The 19150-nt window shown below is 40.0% G+C and overlaps 1 protein-coding gene across 1 annotated transcript in view; it reads right to left on the reverse strand.

The window, feature by feature from the left end:
- Positions 1 to 1332: 1332 nt before the first annotated feature.
- The window catches only part of ctcf (CCCTC-binding factor (zinc finger protein)), a 40984-nt gene continuing 23166 nt past the window's right edge, over positions 1333 to 19150 (reverse strand). The window contains exons 7-11 of the mRNA XM_048546695.2: positions 17759 to 17919; positions 13871 to 14053; positions 11732 to 11867; positions 9904 to 10086; positions 1333 to 3039 (exon numbers count right to left, since the gene is read on the reverse strand). Of these exons, the coding sequence (XP_048402652.1) occupies positions 2876 to 3039; positions 9904 to 10086; positions 11732 to 11867; positions 13871 to 14053; positions 17759 to 17919 (827 nt within the window). The 3' untranslated portion in view covers positions 1333 to 2875. The remainder of the gene's footprint in view (positions 3040 to 9903; positions 10087 to 11731; positions 11868 to 13870; positions 14054 to 17758; positions 17920 to 19150) is intronic.

The raw sequence follows: 19150 nt of genomic DNA on the forward strand, positions 1-19150 counted from the left end.
ACTGTCTCTTGCCTTTCACCCCATCAGACTTCCCCTTTTGCTCTTCCTATCTCTTGCTTTCTTTGAGTTTTTCCTCAAGTTCTGACTGTCACAAATTAGTTCTGTGTTCAGCATTTTTTTGCTGTTATTTAGAATGAAATGGTTCTTAGAGAAAAAAAAAATCTGACAATTGCACAGCCAAGTCCTGGTACCTACCAATTCAGGACTCCAGATGGGTAATTTCACACCAATGACAGCATTACTAATTAAGGCACCAATACTTGAACCAATGACTGACTTTGTAGGCTATCAGGGTTGGACTAACATGAAACAAATCCAAATTGATCTTGCACAATAGTCACCAGGGTCATACTTTCTTTTCTCCCCAATCCAAAAATATCCTTAGTTTTCTAGTACTGTAAACATCTTCAAATTTAGCCTTTTATGAAAGTCTTCTTGTTTAAGCTAAAGGACAATCCAACTACTATCTCTGGGGAGAAAACAATGCATCTACAATGCCTTTGGAACTGTCATATTCTGTCATTTTAAAGAGAGAGACGAAAAGTTAATCATCCACTATTAGCTGCTTAGGTGAGCCAAACACATTTAGGTTTCGGGATTGGAAACACAAGAATGCAACACCTTTTTAAACTTATCGTTCATTATTCATTTCAGTCAATATGGGTAAGTGTTGATCAGAATTAAAAAGTGCAAAAACAAATCACAAGTAATAGCTGGAACTGAAGTACCAAACTGTAGACTTTGTAGACACCTGATAATTTTTGGTTACTTTAATGCAAATTTAAATTGCCATGCCTCTTCCCAACCCTCACCCTCTGCAAATTTAAAGCAAGTCTTTATTTTACCAAGTTTTCTTAAAGCACACTAACTGCTCATACACATTTTTCCGCTAGTGCGCGCTAAATTCTCAATGTACACTGAGACCAATCATTAGTTGTCTCCAATCAATAATGCTAGTTTAGTCATAGCAATGGTAAAAGTATCTGATGCTTTTACAAACAAACATTCTCAATAATCATCACTTTCCTACCTAGTTTTCTGTTGCAGGAACATTTCCCTCGAGCATCTTTTGAGTTTTCAGGAAAAATCAAGACTCCAACCGACAAACATCCTTAAAAATTTACAGTCTCAACATTTTAAGCTGTACTTATTTTTGCAAAGGTAGTAGTGGTATCTGGTTTGTAAATAACTATGACCAACATTTAATAACAATGTTATACAATCCATTATGAAAACAGGTTTCAAGTCACATGCAATAAGTGTATGAACATATAGAATTTACAAGTGTAATAAATTTGCATATATAATTCCACTAAAATGAAGACACACAAGTGAAAGGCAGGTAAATTGTTTATTTACCAGCTGTACAGCACTACATTAATTAAATGCTTTACCCTAGCTTTCGTAACCCCATTTAAAGAGTATTTTTACATTGTTTCCTCATCAGCTTGACTCCCTTTCCTTCACAAACAGTACAGCTAAATATAAAAAAAACAAAATCAACCCAGAGTCAGAGCTAAAAAAGGGGCAGAAAGCAGATTTAATTGCAATTCACCTAGAACAGAAAAAGAATTTCATGTTGAGTCAGCAAATAAAGCTTCTGACATACTCTTGTGGCACAACTTTCATTTCTGCAACAGCGCAAACCTCTTAAACTTCACATTATTTTGCAACACAAAGCACATGGATATACTCACTCTTCAAAACTCTGCCTCGTCCTAGTTTTAAAGGATTAGTTCCATTATGCCCTCTTACAAATACATCAGATACATAATGAGGTTCAGAGAAGCAAAAAAATATATAGTTAGGTGGAAGATAGCCAACCTAGAGTGGAAATATAAGTAATTAAAATTTACAACATTAAAATCTGCAACTTTAAAGGGATTTGTAGTATGCTGTGAATGTGCTCATTACAATTTGACATCTTCTGCTCTGAACAGCTCAATTTGCAAATTAATTTTTACATGATTCTGCACATATTCACAAACACTGAAGAGTTTGACTCTTTGTGACAAATGTAATTTGTAAACGTCTCAAGCAGTGGTTAAAATGTTACTCTCCTGCACTTTGATACATAATCACTAGAAAAGATTAAAATGTAAAAAAACTTATCTACAACAAGCATGACCATTTTTGAGATGCCCTGTACAAAATAAAGGAAAACACACAACAAACAGTGTTACTATGGATGGTCAGTTGTAAAATAATTCACGTGGCTTGAACTTAATTTAACAGTAACACGATGATTTTCAATCAGTGATTTGCATTGAGACGCCCTAATGTAGCGGAAGAAACCAGAAGTTGTGTATTATCATTTACAACTGGGTTGCACAAAAACATGACTATACGTCCAAAAATTCACAATTCTTTTGTATTTAAAGTTTACTACAAGTCAAATTTCCACCTGCTCAGCTTGAGTATAGCAAGGTGTTATGGTAAAAATAGCCTATGTTCTTTGCAACATTTATATATATCACAATGTTTTGTGCCATTGGGAAACATTCCTCTTAAGCAAAAAGAGCTATGGCACAGATACTGTACACAGTTTTTTTTAAGGGCAGGAACTATTTTACTGCTCTGTGTACATAACGTGTACAAAGCATCTCATGGTATTTCATTTTGTTTCTGAAAAATCATTCAGAAAAATTGTATTGGGTATAATTTTTGTAACAAATAAAATAATTTCTGATTCATAAATAGCATTCTATGCTATAAAAGGGAATCTAGTCTAAACTCATTTTAGCTTCCTGGATGAGAAATTCTCTCTAGTACTCAGAAGGTTAAATGGTCTAAATCATCTCATATAAGCACGTGTCAAAGCAAAAATACATGTAATCTTATTCGCAGGACCACATTATTAGCATGCCTTCTTCCATCACCGGTCCATCATACTAAGGATCATCTCAGGTGTGATATCTCCATTTTGAGCCTCAATTCCTGATTGAACCTGCACATCTTCAGCCTCAGGCTCTTTCTTTATTTCAACAATTATGTTCTCAATAGTTGTAGTCCCTGATTCTTGCAACTGTTGAACTGCTCCTAAGATGAAAATATAACAACGTCAATATCAAACTAAAAAATTAGAAATGCACTTTTAACAGAGCAGGGAATTCTATACTGATCAACTATGCTCCATTTCAACCGAGGATTAGCAAATAGGAAATAAACATTACATCAAATACTTTAGGCTTTCCAAAAATATACTTGTTGATACCTTGCAAGTACCCTAATTCCTATTTGATTTAAACCAATTCAAGTAACACGTCTCAGATTCAATATTGCATACTTAGTACATTTAGTTTATCGCAAGTCTCTCAAGTTAGGCCTTGGTAGACTTTTCTAAAGATCAAATTATAATCAATTTGAGGATCCCCAAACATTCAGGAAGATTACAAAGTGCAGAAATATAGGCTAACTTCATAATTACAAAATATTAGGGCAATAAAGATAGGGGATTGTGACTTCCAACTGCACACATAGAATGTCTAAAAGTGTGGAAGCAAGCCATTCAGCCTGTCAAATCCAAGGAAGCCCTCTGAACAGCATCCAACCGATATCCTGTCCCCGTAACACTGCACTTCCAATGGCTAATCCACCTAGCCTGCACATCAATGGACTGTGGGAGGAACTGGGGCAACTGAAGGAAATCCATGCAGATACAGGGAGAACATGCAAATTCCACAGACAGAGGCTGAAATCGAGCCTAAATCCCTGGCATTGAGAGGCAGCAGTGATATCCACTGAGCCACCGTGCTGCCCAACGCATGGGAAAAGTGTGAAAGGTTGAAAGGCATCAAAATTCTTAAAAAGCATCTAGTACTGCTTTTTAAACTAGCATGTAACAAGTCCTACAAGATTGGGGACAATGCTGGAGCTAATTTAAGCAATGAAGCCAGGCAAGTGGTAGCAGTAACAGTGGGAGAGCATTTTGGGGACGTGGGTCATAAGACTCAGATTTAAGGCAGTCACGCAATAAGTCAAAACATGTATCAAAATGAAGGTTCTGAATGGGGAAGGCTGATTGTAATATAACGTGACAGCATCTAGCCAAAGTGGTCAAGAACATACAACATAGCACATTACAGTACAGGCCCTTCGGCCCTCGATGTTGTGCCGACCTGTCATACCAATCCGAAGCCCATCTAACCTACACTATTCCATGTACGTCCACATGCTTATCCAATGACGACTTAAATGTACTTAAAGTTGTTGAATCTACTACCGTTGCAGGCAAAGCATTCCATTCTCTTACTACTCTGAGTAAAGAAACTACCTCTGACATCTGTCCTATATCTTCAACCCCTCAATTTAAAGCTATGCCCCCTTGTGCTGCTGTCACCATCGTAGGAAAAATGCTCTCTTTATACACCCTATCCAACCCTCTGATTATTTTATATGTCTCAATTAAGTCACCTCTCAACCTTCTTCTCTCTAACAAAAACTGCCTCAAGTCCCTCAGCCTTCCCTCGTAAGACCTTCCCTCCATACCAGGCAACATCCTAGTAAATCTCCTCTACACCCTTCCAAAGCTTCCACATCCTTCTTATAATGTGGTGATCAGAACTGTACCTGATACTCCCAAGTGCAGCCGCACCAGAGTTTTGTAGAGCTGCAGCATAACCTCATGGTTCCGGAACTCGATCCCTCTATTAATAAAAGCTAAAACACTGTATGCCTTCTTAACAGCCCTGTCAACCTGGGTGGCAACTTTCAAGGATCTGTGTATATGGACACAGAGATCTCTCTGCTCATCTACACTACTAAGAATCTTACCATTAGCCCAGTACTTTGCCTTCTGGTTACTCCTACCAAAGTGCATCACCTTACACTTGTCCGCATTAAACTCCATTTGCCACCTCTCAGCCCAGCTCTGCAGCTTATCTATGTCTCTCTGTAACCTACAACATCCTTCGTCACTATCCACAACTCCACTGACCTTAGTTTCGTCTGCAAATTTACTAACCCATCCTTCTACACCCTCATCCAGGTCATTTATAAAAATGACAAACAATAGCAGACCCAACACCAACCCTTGCAGTACACCACTAGTAACTGGTCTCCAGGATGAACATTTCCCATCAACCACCACCCTCTGTCTTCTTTCAGCAAGCCAAGTTCTGATCCAAACTGCTATATCTCCCACAATCCCATTCCTCTGCATTTTGTACAATAGCCTACTGTGGGGAACCTTATCGAACGCCTTGCTGAAATCCATATACACCACATCAACCGGTTTACTCTCATCTACCTGTTTGGTCACCTTCCCAAAGAACTCAATAAGGTTTGTGAGGCACGACCTTCCCTTCACAAAACCGTGCTGACTATCCCTAATCAATTTATTCTTTTCTAGATGATTATAAATCCTATCTCTTATAACCTTTTCCAACACTTAACCAACAACTGAAGTAAGGCTCACTGGTCTATAATTACCAGGGTTGTCTCTACTCCCCTTCTCGAACAGGGGAACCACATGTGCTATCCTCCAGTCTTCTGGCACTATTCCCGTAGACAATGACGAGTAAAGATCAATGCCAAAGGCTCGGCAATCTCCTCCCTGGCTTCCCAGAGGATCCAAGGATAAATCCCATCCGGCCCAGGGGACTTATCTATTTTCACACTGTAGGATTTCTAATACCTCTTCCTTGTGAGCCTCAATCCCACCTAGTCTAGTGGCCTGTAACTCAGTATTCTCCTCGACAACATTGTCGTTTTCTAGAGTGAATACTGTCAAAAAATATTCATTTAGTGCTTCCCCTATCTCCTCTGCCTCCACACACAACTTCCCACTACTATCCTTGATTGGGCCTAATCTTGCTCTCGTCATTCTTTTATTCCTTAAATACCTATAGAAAGCCTGGATTTACCCTGATCCTATCTGCCAACAACTACTCATGTCTCTTCCTGGCTCTGCTGAGCTCTCTCTTTAGGTATTTCCTGGCTACCTCGTAACCCTCAAGCACCCTAACTGAGTCTTGACATCTCATCCTAACATAAGCCTTCTTCTTCCTCTCGGCCAGAGATTCCACTTCCTTCGTAAACCACGGGTCCCACGCTCTACAGCTTCCTCCCTGCCTGACAGGTACATACTTATCTAGGACACACAGGAGCTTTTCCTTGAATAAGCTCCACATTTCTAATGTGCCCATACCCTGCAGTTTCCTTCCCTAACCTATGCTCACTAAATCTTGCCTAATCTCATCGTTATTGCCTTTCCCCCAGCTATAACTCTTGCCTAGTGGTATACACCTATCCCTTTCCATCACTAAAGTAAACATAACTGAATTGTGATCGCTATCACCAAAGTGCTCACCTACTTCCAAATTTAACACCTGTCCGGGCTCATTACCCAGTACCAAATCTAACGTGGCTTCACCCCTTGTTGGCCTGTCTACATACTGTGTCAGGAAGCCCTCCTGCACACACTGGACAAAAACTGACCCATCTATAGTACTCGAACTATAGTGCTCCCAGTCAATATTTGGAAAGTTGAAGTCCCCCATGACAACCACCCTGTCTCTCTCACTCCTATTGAGAATCATCTTTGCTATCCTTTCCTCTACATATCTGGAACTATTTGGAGGCCTATAGAAAACTCCCAACAGGGTGACCTCTCCTTTCCTGTTTCTAACCTCCGCCCATACTACGTCAGTTGATGAGTCCCCAAACATCCTTTCTGCAACTGTAATACTGTCCTTGACCAACAATGCCACACCTCCCCCTCTTTTACCGTCTTCTCTGTTCTTACTGAAACATCTAAATCCCGGAACCTGCAACAACCATTCCTATCCCTGCTCTATCCATGCAAGAAGCAGCTGTCTGTAGAAATAAGTACAGACCACTGGGAATCTTTCAAAAGAGGAAGCAGTGAGCATACAAGGCCCTTCAAGATGAATATTCGCAGATGCCAAGCAACATACAGGATTGGATAAGTAATAAAACAAGCTCCTATTAAATATTAGGGCTCGAAATGCCAGAATCCCTAGAGTTGTGTAGCTAGAGCAGGGGGCTAATTTTAAAAATTAGCAAAGTGAAGAGGGGGCATGAATACTCCTGGATAAAATAAACGAAATCCAAATGCATTTTTAGTATATTTGGTTCAAGGATCCTTTAACCAGGATAAGATTAGGGCCCGTTAAGGGCCAAACAGACAAACTGTGTATGGATTTGGAGATGTACATTACATCCATAGTTCCCAGAGGAAGTTATGTAGGTATAGAAATCAAGGGAAGAGAACTGTGATGTACTTGATAAAATTACTGTTCAGAGCACAGATCAGATTTAGTGGGCTTAAAACAGAACACCTCCAAGCCAGATTAGATGAATCCCAGGCTCTTGTGGCAGGCAAGGAGAATGCAGGAGCCCTGACATTAATTTTCAATTCCTCTCTGGACACAGTAGAGATGCCAGAAGATTGGGAGGTGAGCTAATGTGGTACTATTATTCAAGAAGGGTTTGGATAAACTTGGCAGCTAAAGACCAACGAATCTCAGTGGGAAGGGAAACTGGAAAAAATTGAGGGACAGAATTAATCTCCACTTAGACAGGCAAGAACTAATCAAGGATAGTAAGTTTGATTTGTTAGGGGGACTCATGTTGGACAGGTTTGATTGAGATTTCAAGGAGATTACTCAGGTGTGTAGATGAAGGGTAGTACTATAATATAGTCTATATGGGCTTCTATAAGACTTCTGACAAAGTATTGCATGGAAGGCTGGTCAAGAAAGTGACAGCCGATGGGATACAGGGCAATTTGAATCCACAGTTAGCTGAGTGCTGAGAGGCAGAGGGTGAAAGTCAAAGGTCATTTGAGGCTGGAAGCCAATGCCTAGTGATGTATCACATCATTCAGTAGGTTCGGTAAATTTGCAGAAAACGTGAAAATTGGTGGTATGGTAAATAGGAAGGAGAAAGCCTTGGACTACAGGACAAAATAGTCAGACTGGTCAGACAGGCAGAACAATGGCAAATAGAATTTAATCTTAAAAAGTGAGAGGTGATGCATTGTGGGAGGACTAACAAAACAAGGGGGTACAGGCTGAATGGTAGGGCCACAGGATCAGAGATCTTTGCATACATGTCCACAGATCCTTGAAGGCAATAGGACAGATAAACAAAGTGGTTCAGAACACATATGGGATATGTGTGTTTATTTGCAGAGGCACTGAATATAACAGTAGGGAGGTTATGATGGAGTTATATACAGTGTTAGTTAGGCCACAGCTGGATTATTGTGCAGTTCTTATTGTCACATGAAGGGAAGATGTGACTGTGCTAAATGGGGTGCAGGATAGTCAGGATATTGCCTGGGCTGAAGCGTTTCAGCATGAAGAGAGACTAGATAGACAGGGGTTGTCTTCCTTGGAAGAGGTAAGGCAGAAAGCAGACCTGATTGAGGTCAGCAAAGCTATGAAGGCCATAAAGAATGTAAACATGTGAAAAAAAAATTCTACTTAGTGGAAGAGTTAATAATTAGGGCCAGAGAATCAAGCTAAGGGGTGGGAGATTTAATAATTTTCTGACCCGGATGATCTCTGGAACTCAGTGCCCCAAGAGGGTGGTAGAGATAGGAACCCTTAAGGCATTTATGTAGAATTTAGATGTGTACTATGGCACTTCAACCTTTCAAAGGCCACAGGCAAAGTTCTTGAAAATCAGACGAGAGTAGATAGGTAATAAAATGTGAGGCTGGATGAACACAGCAGGCCAAGCAGCATCTCAGGAGCACAAGATGCTGCTTGGCCTGCTGTGTTCGTCCAGCCTCACATTTTATTATCTTGGAATCTCCAGCATCTGCAGTTCCCATTATCTCTGAGAGTAGATAGGTGCTTGCTAACCAGCGTGGACACAATAGGCCAAAGAGCATTCTTCTGTGCTGCAGAACTCCAACTCCATGGCAACGAGGGATGGACAACTAATGCTCATCAGACCAGCAAAGTCCATATCCAATGAATAGATTAAAAACACGCTCAACTACATTTATTCCTCAGAATTATTACTATATTTAATGTACGTGCGTACAGAACCTTCTGTGTCTAAATCTAAGTCGACTGTTTCTTTTAAGGATATTGTTATACAATATTTCAATCATAAGAATGGATTCCATTATTCTACTGATTACAGACTTTTTAGGTGTTAATTATTCACTAGTACACTGATTTTTAATTTATATTTTTGCACTTGTACTGTTCTTCGTAAGTTTATGATTCCAGAGTCATGGATCAGAATGCTTATTTCACCCGAAACTGGTCAGCAGCTGAGATCCTAAATTAACACTGCACAACAGAATTATCCAATAACAAACTAGTCAAAACACAAAGCTTTACCAATCAAAGCCAAGTAGAGTTCAATTTCCAGCCCAGATCAACGGATAACTGCACTGGTTTAAACGAACCAAACAAATCAGACCCATCTTGATCAGCCATTAAATAAAAACCAAAAGAACTGCAGATGCTGTAAATCAGGAACAAAAACAGAAGTTGCTGGAAAAGCTCAGCAGGTCTGGCAGCATCCGTGAAGAGAAAATCAGAGTTAATGTCTCGGGTCCAGTTCTGAGGAAGGGTCACCGGACCCAAAACGTTACCTCTGACTTTCTCTTCACAGAATCTGCCAGACTGCTGAGCTTTTCCAACAACTTTTTTGTTCTTGATCCATCATATCTGGGTCAGCAATATCACACTATACTGGCCTTTGGGGACACTTTGGAGAAGAAAATACAAACACAGAATAACATTTCGCCATTGCTAAGAATCTTGATATTATCTGATATTTACAGAGATCACTGAGCACTTAGTGAAGGTAAGGTGATCCTGCTGTTGCAGTCATGAGATGGGCCAAAGGTGCAACTAAAAAAAGGACTGGACTTATGACAGCTGACAACTTTAAATGCACAAAATGTTACACTACCAGTATTTTTATTGGATTGATTGGCTTTGCCAGGTGGTCTACCCCTTCGCTTTTTGGCTGGTGTAGGTACGGGGATGACTTCTGCAATAGGCTGCTCCTCTTCTTCGTCTTCCTCAGGTTTGCTCACAACTGGCTCATCATCTTCATCACCATCTAGTTCAGGTTCTGCATTATCCTCATCATCTACAAAAGTAAATGAAAAAGCCATTCAGTATCAGAATAAGGAAATTACCTACCCAGAACTAAGAATCCAACTCATTATTGTTAACAAAGCCAGGATCAGTCATCATATCAGTTTATTTTGTTCTTTATTAATCACCTCCTTCAACTCCTCTCTCTCACAATGCTTTCCCCTGTTATATGCAGAATGACATGATCACTCACTATGCGCGGCGGGGGGGGAGGAGGAGGAGGAGAGCAGAAATAGTACCCAGTTACACTTCAATTTTTCACTTTGAACAGTCAGTAAACCAACATTAAACAAGCAGTGGTTAACATTAACATTAAATTGTTAGGGAATACCAATCCCATCCTAAACCTCTATTAATAGAACAAATATGGATTAACAGTGAAGTTGATGAAACAGAAAGAAAACAATATTATGGTAAGATTCCGCCAAAAAGAATAAAATAGGATAGTTTAGTCAAGCTTTCAAGATAACTTCATTGTTATTTGTATTGGTTCCATTAATTCAATTTCAGAAACTGTTATTTAATTGGTTAATATTCTTATTTCAAGTGTACATCCACTTCTAAACGTCTCAATCAATTCTACACCTACAATCTTTAGCAGCCTTAAATTTTTTTTTAGTCAAAACATTCTTTCTGGATACATTACCAATTCCATTCAATTTTTTTTTACTCGCCTTTCACTAATTTGCTAGAGATATTGTTCGATTTTTTTCTATAATGGCAGTAGGCAATATACTGATAATTGGGTAGCTTGTAACTTCCTGATGACTATTGTCATCTAGCCACTTCCAACAACTGCTGCTGCTTCAGATAACTGAACACCTGCAGGCGGGCAACAGGATAGAATGATGAAGGAAATGCTATGTAGAACATAACTTCTGACAATTCACAAACCAGGATACAGGTAAGTCAATAAAAGAATAAACAATGATAATTGGGAATTAAACTGTGCTAACAGCACATTGTTAATTTATCTGCTCGAATCTGGTAAATAACCTAAACTAACCCAGACTCTCATCATACTCAAGATCTCGATCTTCATTAATCATCTCAGTTCATCAGTGGAATTGCCGTAAAGCTATTACATCTTCCTTCAAGTGCTTACTGTCCCTATTCCTTCATTTTTCGCCACCCTATGTGCCAAAACACACTTAATCCAAAATAAAGTTCCATCTGCCATTCTGCTAACTTATCAAAATCCTGTTATTATTGTTGGCATCATCCTTATTGGGTTATCTGCAAGTTGATATTTTACTCTCTTCCAACATACAAGTTAAGGATCAAAAACATGGGTCTAGCAGTGAAGCCAATCTAAAAACAATCGAGAATACATTTCCTTGAGCCATTATTTTTATTCCCAGCTGACAATCACCATCCTATTCCATGAACCTCAATTTTGGGAATGAGCTTTTTTGTGTTACTTTGGTCAAGCACTTAGAATCTACAATGGTCAGCATCCGTGACATTCCCTTCAATCAATCTTCTGTTGAGTCATCAAAAAAAGTCATCTGTTTGGCTTCTAATTGACTCAACCTGACCACAATCAACTAGCTTCCCATAGATTTTTATAGCAGAAGGCGTCCAGCCAAGGAGCTGGTATACATACAGGGCAATTAAAAAACTAAAAGATATATTACCGCTATCAGTAGAGTCTCCTTTCTTGGACTGCATTTTTCGTTTCCTCCCACGTCCCTTACTCTTCTTCCGCTCAACAGCATCTCCTTCTTCACCTCCTGGCCCACTGCAATTCTCAGCATGTTTTGTCATTGTATTCTGCAGAATATGTGGTAAAGGCAAAACGATTGTGTAGAAAATGCTTATATGGCAAGATACTCAAAACATCAAGAGAACACTGAATATCAGAAATCCAAAATTAAATCATAATATTTTGGAACCATGTAGCCAGGCAGTATTCTTGGACACAGAGATAAAGCTAAATTTTCAGCTGATTGGTTCCAGGTTCCACTTGGCAAAATAAAATTAATCCCTTTATTCATTAACAGGATGAGGAAGTCTTTGGCTAGGCAGCACTTATTGTCCATAGGGCAGTTCAGAGTCAGAGTCAATCACATTTCTGCAGTTCTGGAGTCACATGTAGGCCAGACCAGGTAAGGATGGCAGAGTCCTTCCCCAAAGGACATTAGGGAACCAAGTGGGTTTTTCTTGACATTTGGTTCACAGTCAACATTAGATTCTTAATTCCAGATATTTTATAGAATTCAAATTACACCATCTGCCACGAGAGATTCGAACCCAGATCCCCAGAATGTTATCCGGGTCTCTAGATCATCAGTCCAGTGATAATACCACTAGGCCACTGCCTCCCCCACAAAAGATTTATAACCACACAATAACCAAATAGATTTATGGTGCCTTCACAAAACTGAGTGACCAGTAAACAGCTTCTATAAACCTGAAAAAAGTCAGGATACTGGGGATAATGGGAACTGCAGATGCTGGAGAATTCCAAGATAAAAGTCAGGATACTGTTCACATGATCAAAGTCAGAAGTTATTTCTCAAATGCAGACTTTTAAAACCAATTTCATCTTCACTATTCTTTGGGTTTTATGCTAAAAGAAAACAAATTACAGATGCCATGATTGGCATTGTGACAAGTATTCCAACACAGCAGCGGATAACAGCATGTAATCTCTCTGTCTCTCTTTCTTCTCTCCCAACTCAATATTTGTGAAATCTGCACAGCAGTTTAGAAAGTGGTGTCTTTTTTTGGGGTCGGGGGAGAACAAGACAGAGAGAGGGGGAGGAAAAAAAAGAGACATAAGAGATGGAAGGTCATAAAAAATGCTCTTTCAAAAAACTTCCAACTTTTAAAAAGTCTCTTTCTGATCAACACACCTTTTCAATGAATTTTTAAATTAGATTTATTTGTTCTTGTCATGATATACAGACTCAGTGTTGTGTCCTTCATCAATTAACTGAAAGGTTAAGTTCAGAATGAACTTTACATACCAAAAGAGGGCAACCATCACAACTAAAATGCTACAGTATTAATATGGGTTTCTCTTTCCTGTTTATTTAGTGGTGGTTGTATAGTAAGCTAAATTCTCAGACTTCATTTTCCAGATCAAAAAGGAAAATCTCCAGTTAAATTTGAAGTGACTTCATGAACATTCACATGATGACAAAAAGTTTTTTAAATTCTACATTCCCAAGACATGATTTCTCCTCTCAACTATATTTATAAAAGGATATTGAAAAAATGGCCTCTTTGAAAAAAAAACAATTTCATATTTCTACGCTCATCTTTGAATGTCTCTACGAGCTGGCCTCTTCCCCAACGCTACAACCCTGAACTATAACGTCCCTCAAATTTTTGTTTTTCCAACTATGTATCTTCCTTTTCTGCGACACTAGTATAAATGAAAACCAAAAGAACTGCAGATGCTGTAAATCAGGAACAAAAGCAAAGTTGCTGGAAAAGCTCAGCAGGTTTGGCAGCATCTGTGGAGGAGAAAACAGAGTTAACGTTTCAGATGTGGTGACCCTTCCTCAGAACTGGCATAATGACTTCAGCTACCTAGGTCCCAGCCTCTAGAAATTCCTTCCCAAACCTGTCCGTCTTTCTACATTATTCTTCTTCAAGGCTCTTAAAAATAATAGCTTTGATGATTCCTACTAAATTTACTTTGATTGCCATTTTTTCGTTACGAAGTCTCAAATATTTTAAGACATTTTCAAACGAAAGTTACAAGATAAATCCAAGTTTGAACCATCAACTAATAAATAGTTCCATGCAAATATAAAAACAGGTACCTTACGAGTGAATGCTTTGCCACATTTTGTGCATACAAAAGTGGCAGGAATAAAATTAGGATCATGGTACCGCTTGAAGTGCATGTCCAATAGTTGTTTCTGCCGAAAGGTTTTATCACACTGGCTACAGGAATAAGGCTTCTCTCCGGTGTGAGTTCGTTTGTGCATCACCATGTGACGTTCCTTCAGCGAGAAAGAAAAAACAAACATTATCAAAAATACATTAAGGAATGTAGCAAGTCCTCAAAATGTAGGTGATGAAGCAGTTACTTTTGTCTCCTACCATGAACCCCACTCAATGATTTGATCTGATCAAAAACAGATCATGACATCTTGTTGCAATGTTTAAAACTCCCACTTTCCAACAACCGTCATAAATTAATGCCACTCCCATTTTTGCCAGAAAATTCACAATCTAAAGTGATTCAAGTATTTCTCCTTCCTTCATCCTCCATAAACCCTAATATGCTCAAAACTCAGCCATACCTATAGAAGTCGCTAAAAAATTCCACAATTATTATACCCTTTACCACGCCACTTCCACTTAGTTTCAATTTAAAAATAACCGGCAGCACCTCTTTAGTGTTACAAAGGATGAAGTAGCTCATTACACAACTACTGCTGAAAGTTAATTAAAAATGTCATGTCCATTAGCTTAAAAGAAACCTATACAAAGATTAACTAGGTAAGATTCTGCAAATTGATAAAGAAGATCAGCCTCCAAGATAGTTTCAAGACCTAGAATCTTAAAACGTTATCTTTCCAAAGTGAAGGGATTGAAATCTTAAAAGAATTAATCAGCTGTGGTGGCTTCTCTAGTTTAATGGCTGGAGGTATTCTGGCAACAGGTGGACTCCACACAATAAAAGAGAAAGTAGTTTCCTATTTCTTAAAAGACTGCTGCCGTTACAGCATTCGCATGTTGCCTAGAAACTTGGCCGAACAGCAGATGATTTCTGTGCTTGAATGGTGCATTCCTTCTAGAGTTCTTCTCAGCAGTTTTGCACAAAAATGACTGTTCACAGCACGACTGACACAGATCAAAACTTAAAATGGCTGCTTTCCCTTAACAACTGAACCATGCTTCTATATTAGGTATTGGGCTGGCCAAGCTTAAGGCACAGACCATACTTGGTCTCAATCATTGACTTGGATTACACATTGTCAGGTTACGAGCTGGGAAGAACAAGTCACATCTTAAGGGAATTATTATCAAGTTTTTGTTTACCCTGGGAAATTATTATTGAATTTCAAAAGGTCCTGTGACTTCTTCCCTAAGTGAGTATAGTCTAGTGCCAATACCAATTGAAATCCAAAAGGATACCCATCTGATTTATGGTTTTTTTTTTAAAAGATTCATTGCCTAACAAAGACAGCTGGCTTTTTAAAAAATATAATTATATTGACATGACATAGTCAAGACTTGCAAGTGAAAAATATTTCCTTTTAACAGAACTAATCAATTTCGACAAAGAATAACTACATACTTTATAAGTGTAGATACTGTGTGATAATCCTTAATGATTGTAACTTTAGACCTTCTCTGGTCTCATTATCTGTAACGTCATCACTATAAGTTCTTTGTAGACCTGAACAATCAGATCCTTGGGACAACAATGAATTTACGGAGTTGAGGAGAAATTTCTTCATCTAGACAGTGGTGAGCATGTGGAATTCAGTACAACAGAAAACGGCTGTGGCTAAAACTGTGTGTCTTCAAGGAGGAGATAGATATAGCTTTTGTTACTAAAGGTTCCAAGGAATTGGGGGCTTGGGGGCAGAGCATGATTCAGGTATTGTGCCAAGATCAGCCAAGATCATTGTGAATGGCAGAGCAAGTTCAAAGGATAAAACAGCCTACCCCTATCTTTGATAATAGGAACTGCAGATGCTGGAGAATCCGAAATAACAAAGTGTAGAGCTGGATGAACACAGTTCATCCACTTCACCAACACCTTCCACCCCAGCCTCAAGCTCACCCGGACTATCTCTAACACTTCCCTCGAACTCTGTCTCCAACTCAGGCAACCACCTAGAAACCGATATCCATTTCAAGCCCACCAATTCCCACAGCTACCCAGAATACACCTCCTCACACCCACCTTCCTTTAAAAATGCCATCTCCTATTCCCAATTCCTTCGCCTTGGCCGCACCTGCTTCCAGGATGAGGCATCCCGCTCCCATACATTCAGATGTCCTCGTTTTTCTAGGACCGCAACACCCGCGCGCTCCCCCACCACCCCCCCCCGCCCCCTCCAACAGTGGTCGAGAATGCCCTCGACCGCATCTCCCAGATTTCCCGCAACTTATCCCTCACACACCGTCCCCGCAATAACCACCAAAAAAAACATTCCCCTCGTCCTCACACACCACCCCACCAACCTCTGGAGCCAACGCATCATCCTCCAACACTTCTGCCATTTGCAATCGGCCCCACCAAAGACATTTTTCCCTCCCCACCCTTGTCTGCTTTCCAGAGGGACCACTCTATCCATGACACTCTCGTCCGCTCCACACTCCCCTCTAACCCTCTCCACACCCGGCACTTTTCCCTGCAACCGCAGGAAGTGCTACACCTACCCCCATACCTCCTCCCTCGCCCTCATTCCAGACCCCAAGACATTCTACATCAAGCAGATGTTCACCTGCACATCTGCCAATGTGGTATACTGCATCCACTGTTCCCGTTGTGGTCTCCTCTACATCGGGGAAACCAAGCGGAGGCTTGGGGACCACTCTGCAGAACATCTACCTCTGTTCGCAATAAACAACTGCACCTTCCCGTCATGATTCATTTCAACTCCCCCTCCCATTTCTTAGACGACATGTCCATCCTGGGCCTCCTGCAGTGCCACAACAATGCCACCCGAAGGTTGCAGGAACAGCAACTCATTCCACTTGGGAACCCTGCAGCCCAATGGTATCAATGTGGATTTCACAAGCTTCAAAATCTCCTCTCCCCCTACTGCATCTCAAAACCAGCCCAGCTCATCCCCGCCTCCCTAACCTGTTCTTCCTCTCACCTATCCCCACCTCCCACCTCAAGCCGCATCCCTATCTCCTACCTACTAACCTCATCACATCCCCCCCCCCCCCCCCGCCGACGTGTCTGTCCTCCCCAGACTGACCTATCCCCTCCCTACCTACACTCACCTCTACTGGCTCTATCCCCAGCCCTTTAACTTGTCTGTCCCCTCTCCACCTATCTTCTCCTCCATCCATTTTTGATCTGCATCCCCCTCTCTCCCTGTTTATTTCAGAATCCTCTCCCCCATTTCTGAAGAAGGGTCTAGGCCCGGAACGTCAGCCTTCCTGCTCCTCCGATGCTGCTTGGCCTGCTGTGTTCATCCAGCTCTACACCTTGTTATCTCAGATTCTCCACCATCTGCAGTTCCTACGATCTCTAAAAGCTAAGTTGTTTGGCTAAGTGTCTGTAGGTAAGGATAGGATTTATGACAAGATTATCCTCACATTGAAGAGCCAGACTCCTAAAAACAGTGGTATTTTATCCCTGGCAACTCTAGAGAATACTTTCTATGGGTACCTTGAAAAGAAACAAAAAAAAAACAACAGCTGACTAACAGACCTTTGCAGAACATATGATAAACATACCACATTATATATCTAAGGTTTAATTTTCATGATTGCTTCATTCCAATAGAAAAAATGTTGGTTTATATTCTTCAATTGTAATTCTACAAAACACTTCAAAATTATTTTAAATTTTACATGGCTATTTCTGCAAGTATCAGATTAGCACAATAGTTAACTCATACAGCATTTATCCAACTTTCAGCAAAAGACTTGCAGTCCCCTCCAAAAAGGGAACTTCATGAAACACACTACGATCCACAGTGAGATTAATGACGTCTGTTTAAATGTAATACCTGTTTGCATGCATAATCACAAAGTTCACATTTAAAACGTTTCTCATTCTTGTGAGATTTCTGGTGTTGTATAAGGGCATATCGCTCATGGAAGACTGCATCACAGTAACGGCACTTCTTGCCTGACTCAAGATAGGAATGCTGTTTTCTCAGATGAACACCTGTGAAGAAAACTAAGCTATAGAGACTGAACTCATACTTTACAGTACTATTAAATGCAACAGGCAGTTGAACAATGTAAAAATACCCTTTCAACTTCTGAAATGCCTCGAGTGAGGAGATTAATGCTTTCTATTTACAAGGAATGCAAGGGACATTTCATCACAGGTACGTGCACCCTAGGATCTACTGTGCAGGTATTTACGGCACAAGTCTGCCACAAGTAAACACTAAAAAAAATGAAAAGAATACTAGTAAAAGTAGTGGAAGTTTGACATGAATATCTTCAAATACAATTCTCCAGTGTATGTTGTACTAAGTAACACAAGAACATAAGAAATAGGAGGAGAAATAGGCCATCTGGCCCATCAAGTCTGCTCTGCCGTTCAATAAGATCATGGCTGATTTTTTTCATGGACTCAGTTCCACTTACCTGCCTGCTCATCATAACCCTCAATTCCTTTACTGTTCAAAATCTACCTTCGCCTTAGGAACAATCAACAAGTTAGCCCCAGCTGCTTCACTGGGCAGGGAACTCCACAAATTCACAACCCTTTGGGTGAAGAAGTTCCTCCTCAATCAGCCCAAAATCTGCTCCCCCTTGTTTTGAGGCTATGCCCCCTAGTTCTAGTTTCACTGGGCACAACCTCCCTGCTTCTATGTTATCTATTCCCTTCATAATTTGGTATGTTTCTTTAAGATTCCCCCCCTCATTCTTCTAAATTCCATTTAGTCCTAGTCTACTTAATCTCTGCTCATAAACCAACTCTGTTGACCTCCCCTGGACCCCTCCAGTGCCAGTACATAATCAGATATTGTTGTCAGTGTTTCATGCGTTTGAGGAAAAAAAAAACTTGACTGAGGCAACAATGAGTGGATTAAACTGAAGCGTACTCTTCATTGACCACAAACAGACCTCTCCGAGGCGAGGAAAAGTCTCAATGACTAAAAATAGATTTTTACACTTAGTCAAGCAACAAATTTAAGTTTTGTTAGAACATCATGTGAAGTACATATTAAGTCATAATTCAGGTTTGCGAGATCAAAAGTTTCAACGTATGATTATTGCGATCTCTGAGCATCACTTTTTAAGCTTCTGTTATCATTCGGTTCCAATCTACTAAATCTACTTTTACAAACTTCTTCTCTGCCAGTCCATATATTTTGACACTTTATTGGAGAAAAGAAATGAGAAATGAAAAGAAGCAAATAGCACGCCTGTACCATCCAACT

Source organism: Stegostoma tigrinum, chromosome 16 (assembly GCF_030684315.1).
Source record: "Stegostoma tigrinum isolate sSteTig4 chromosome 16, sSteTig4.hap1, whole genome shotgun sequence".
NCBI lineage: Eukaryota > Metazoa > Chordata > Chondrichthyes > Orectolobiformes > Stegostomatidae > Stegostoma > Stegostoma tigrinum.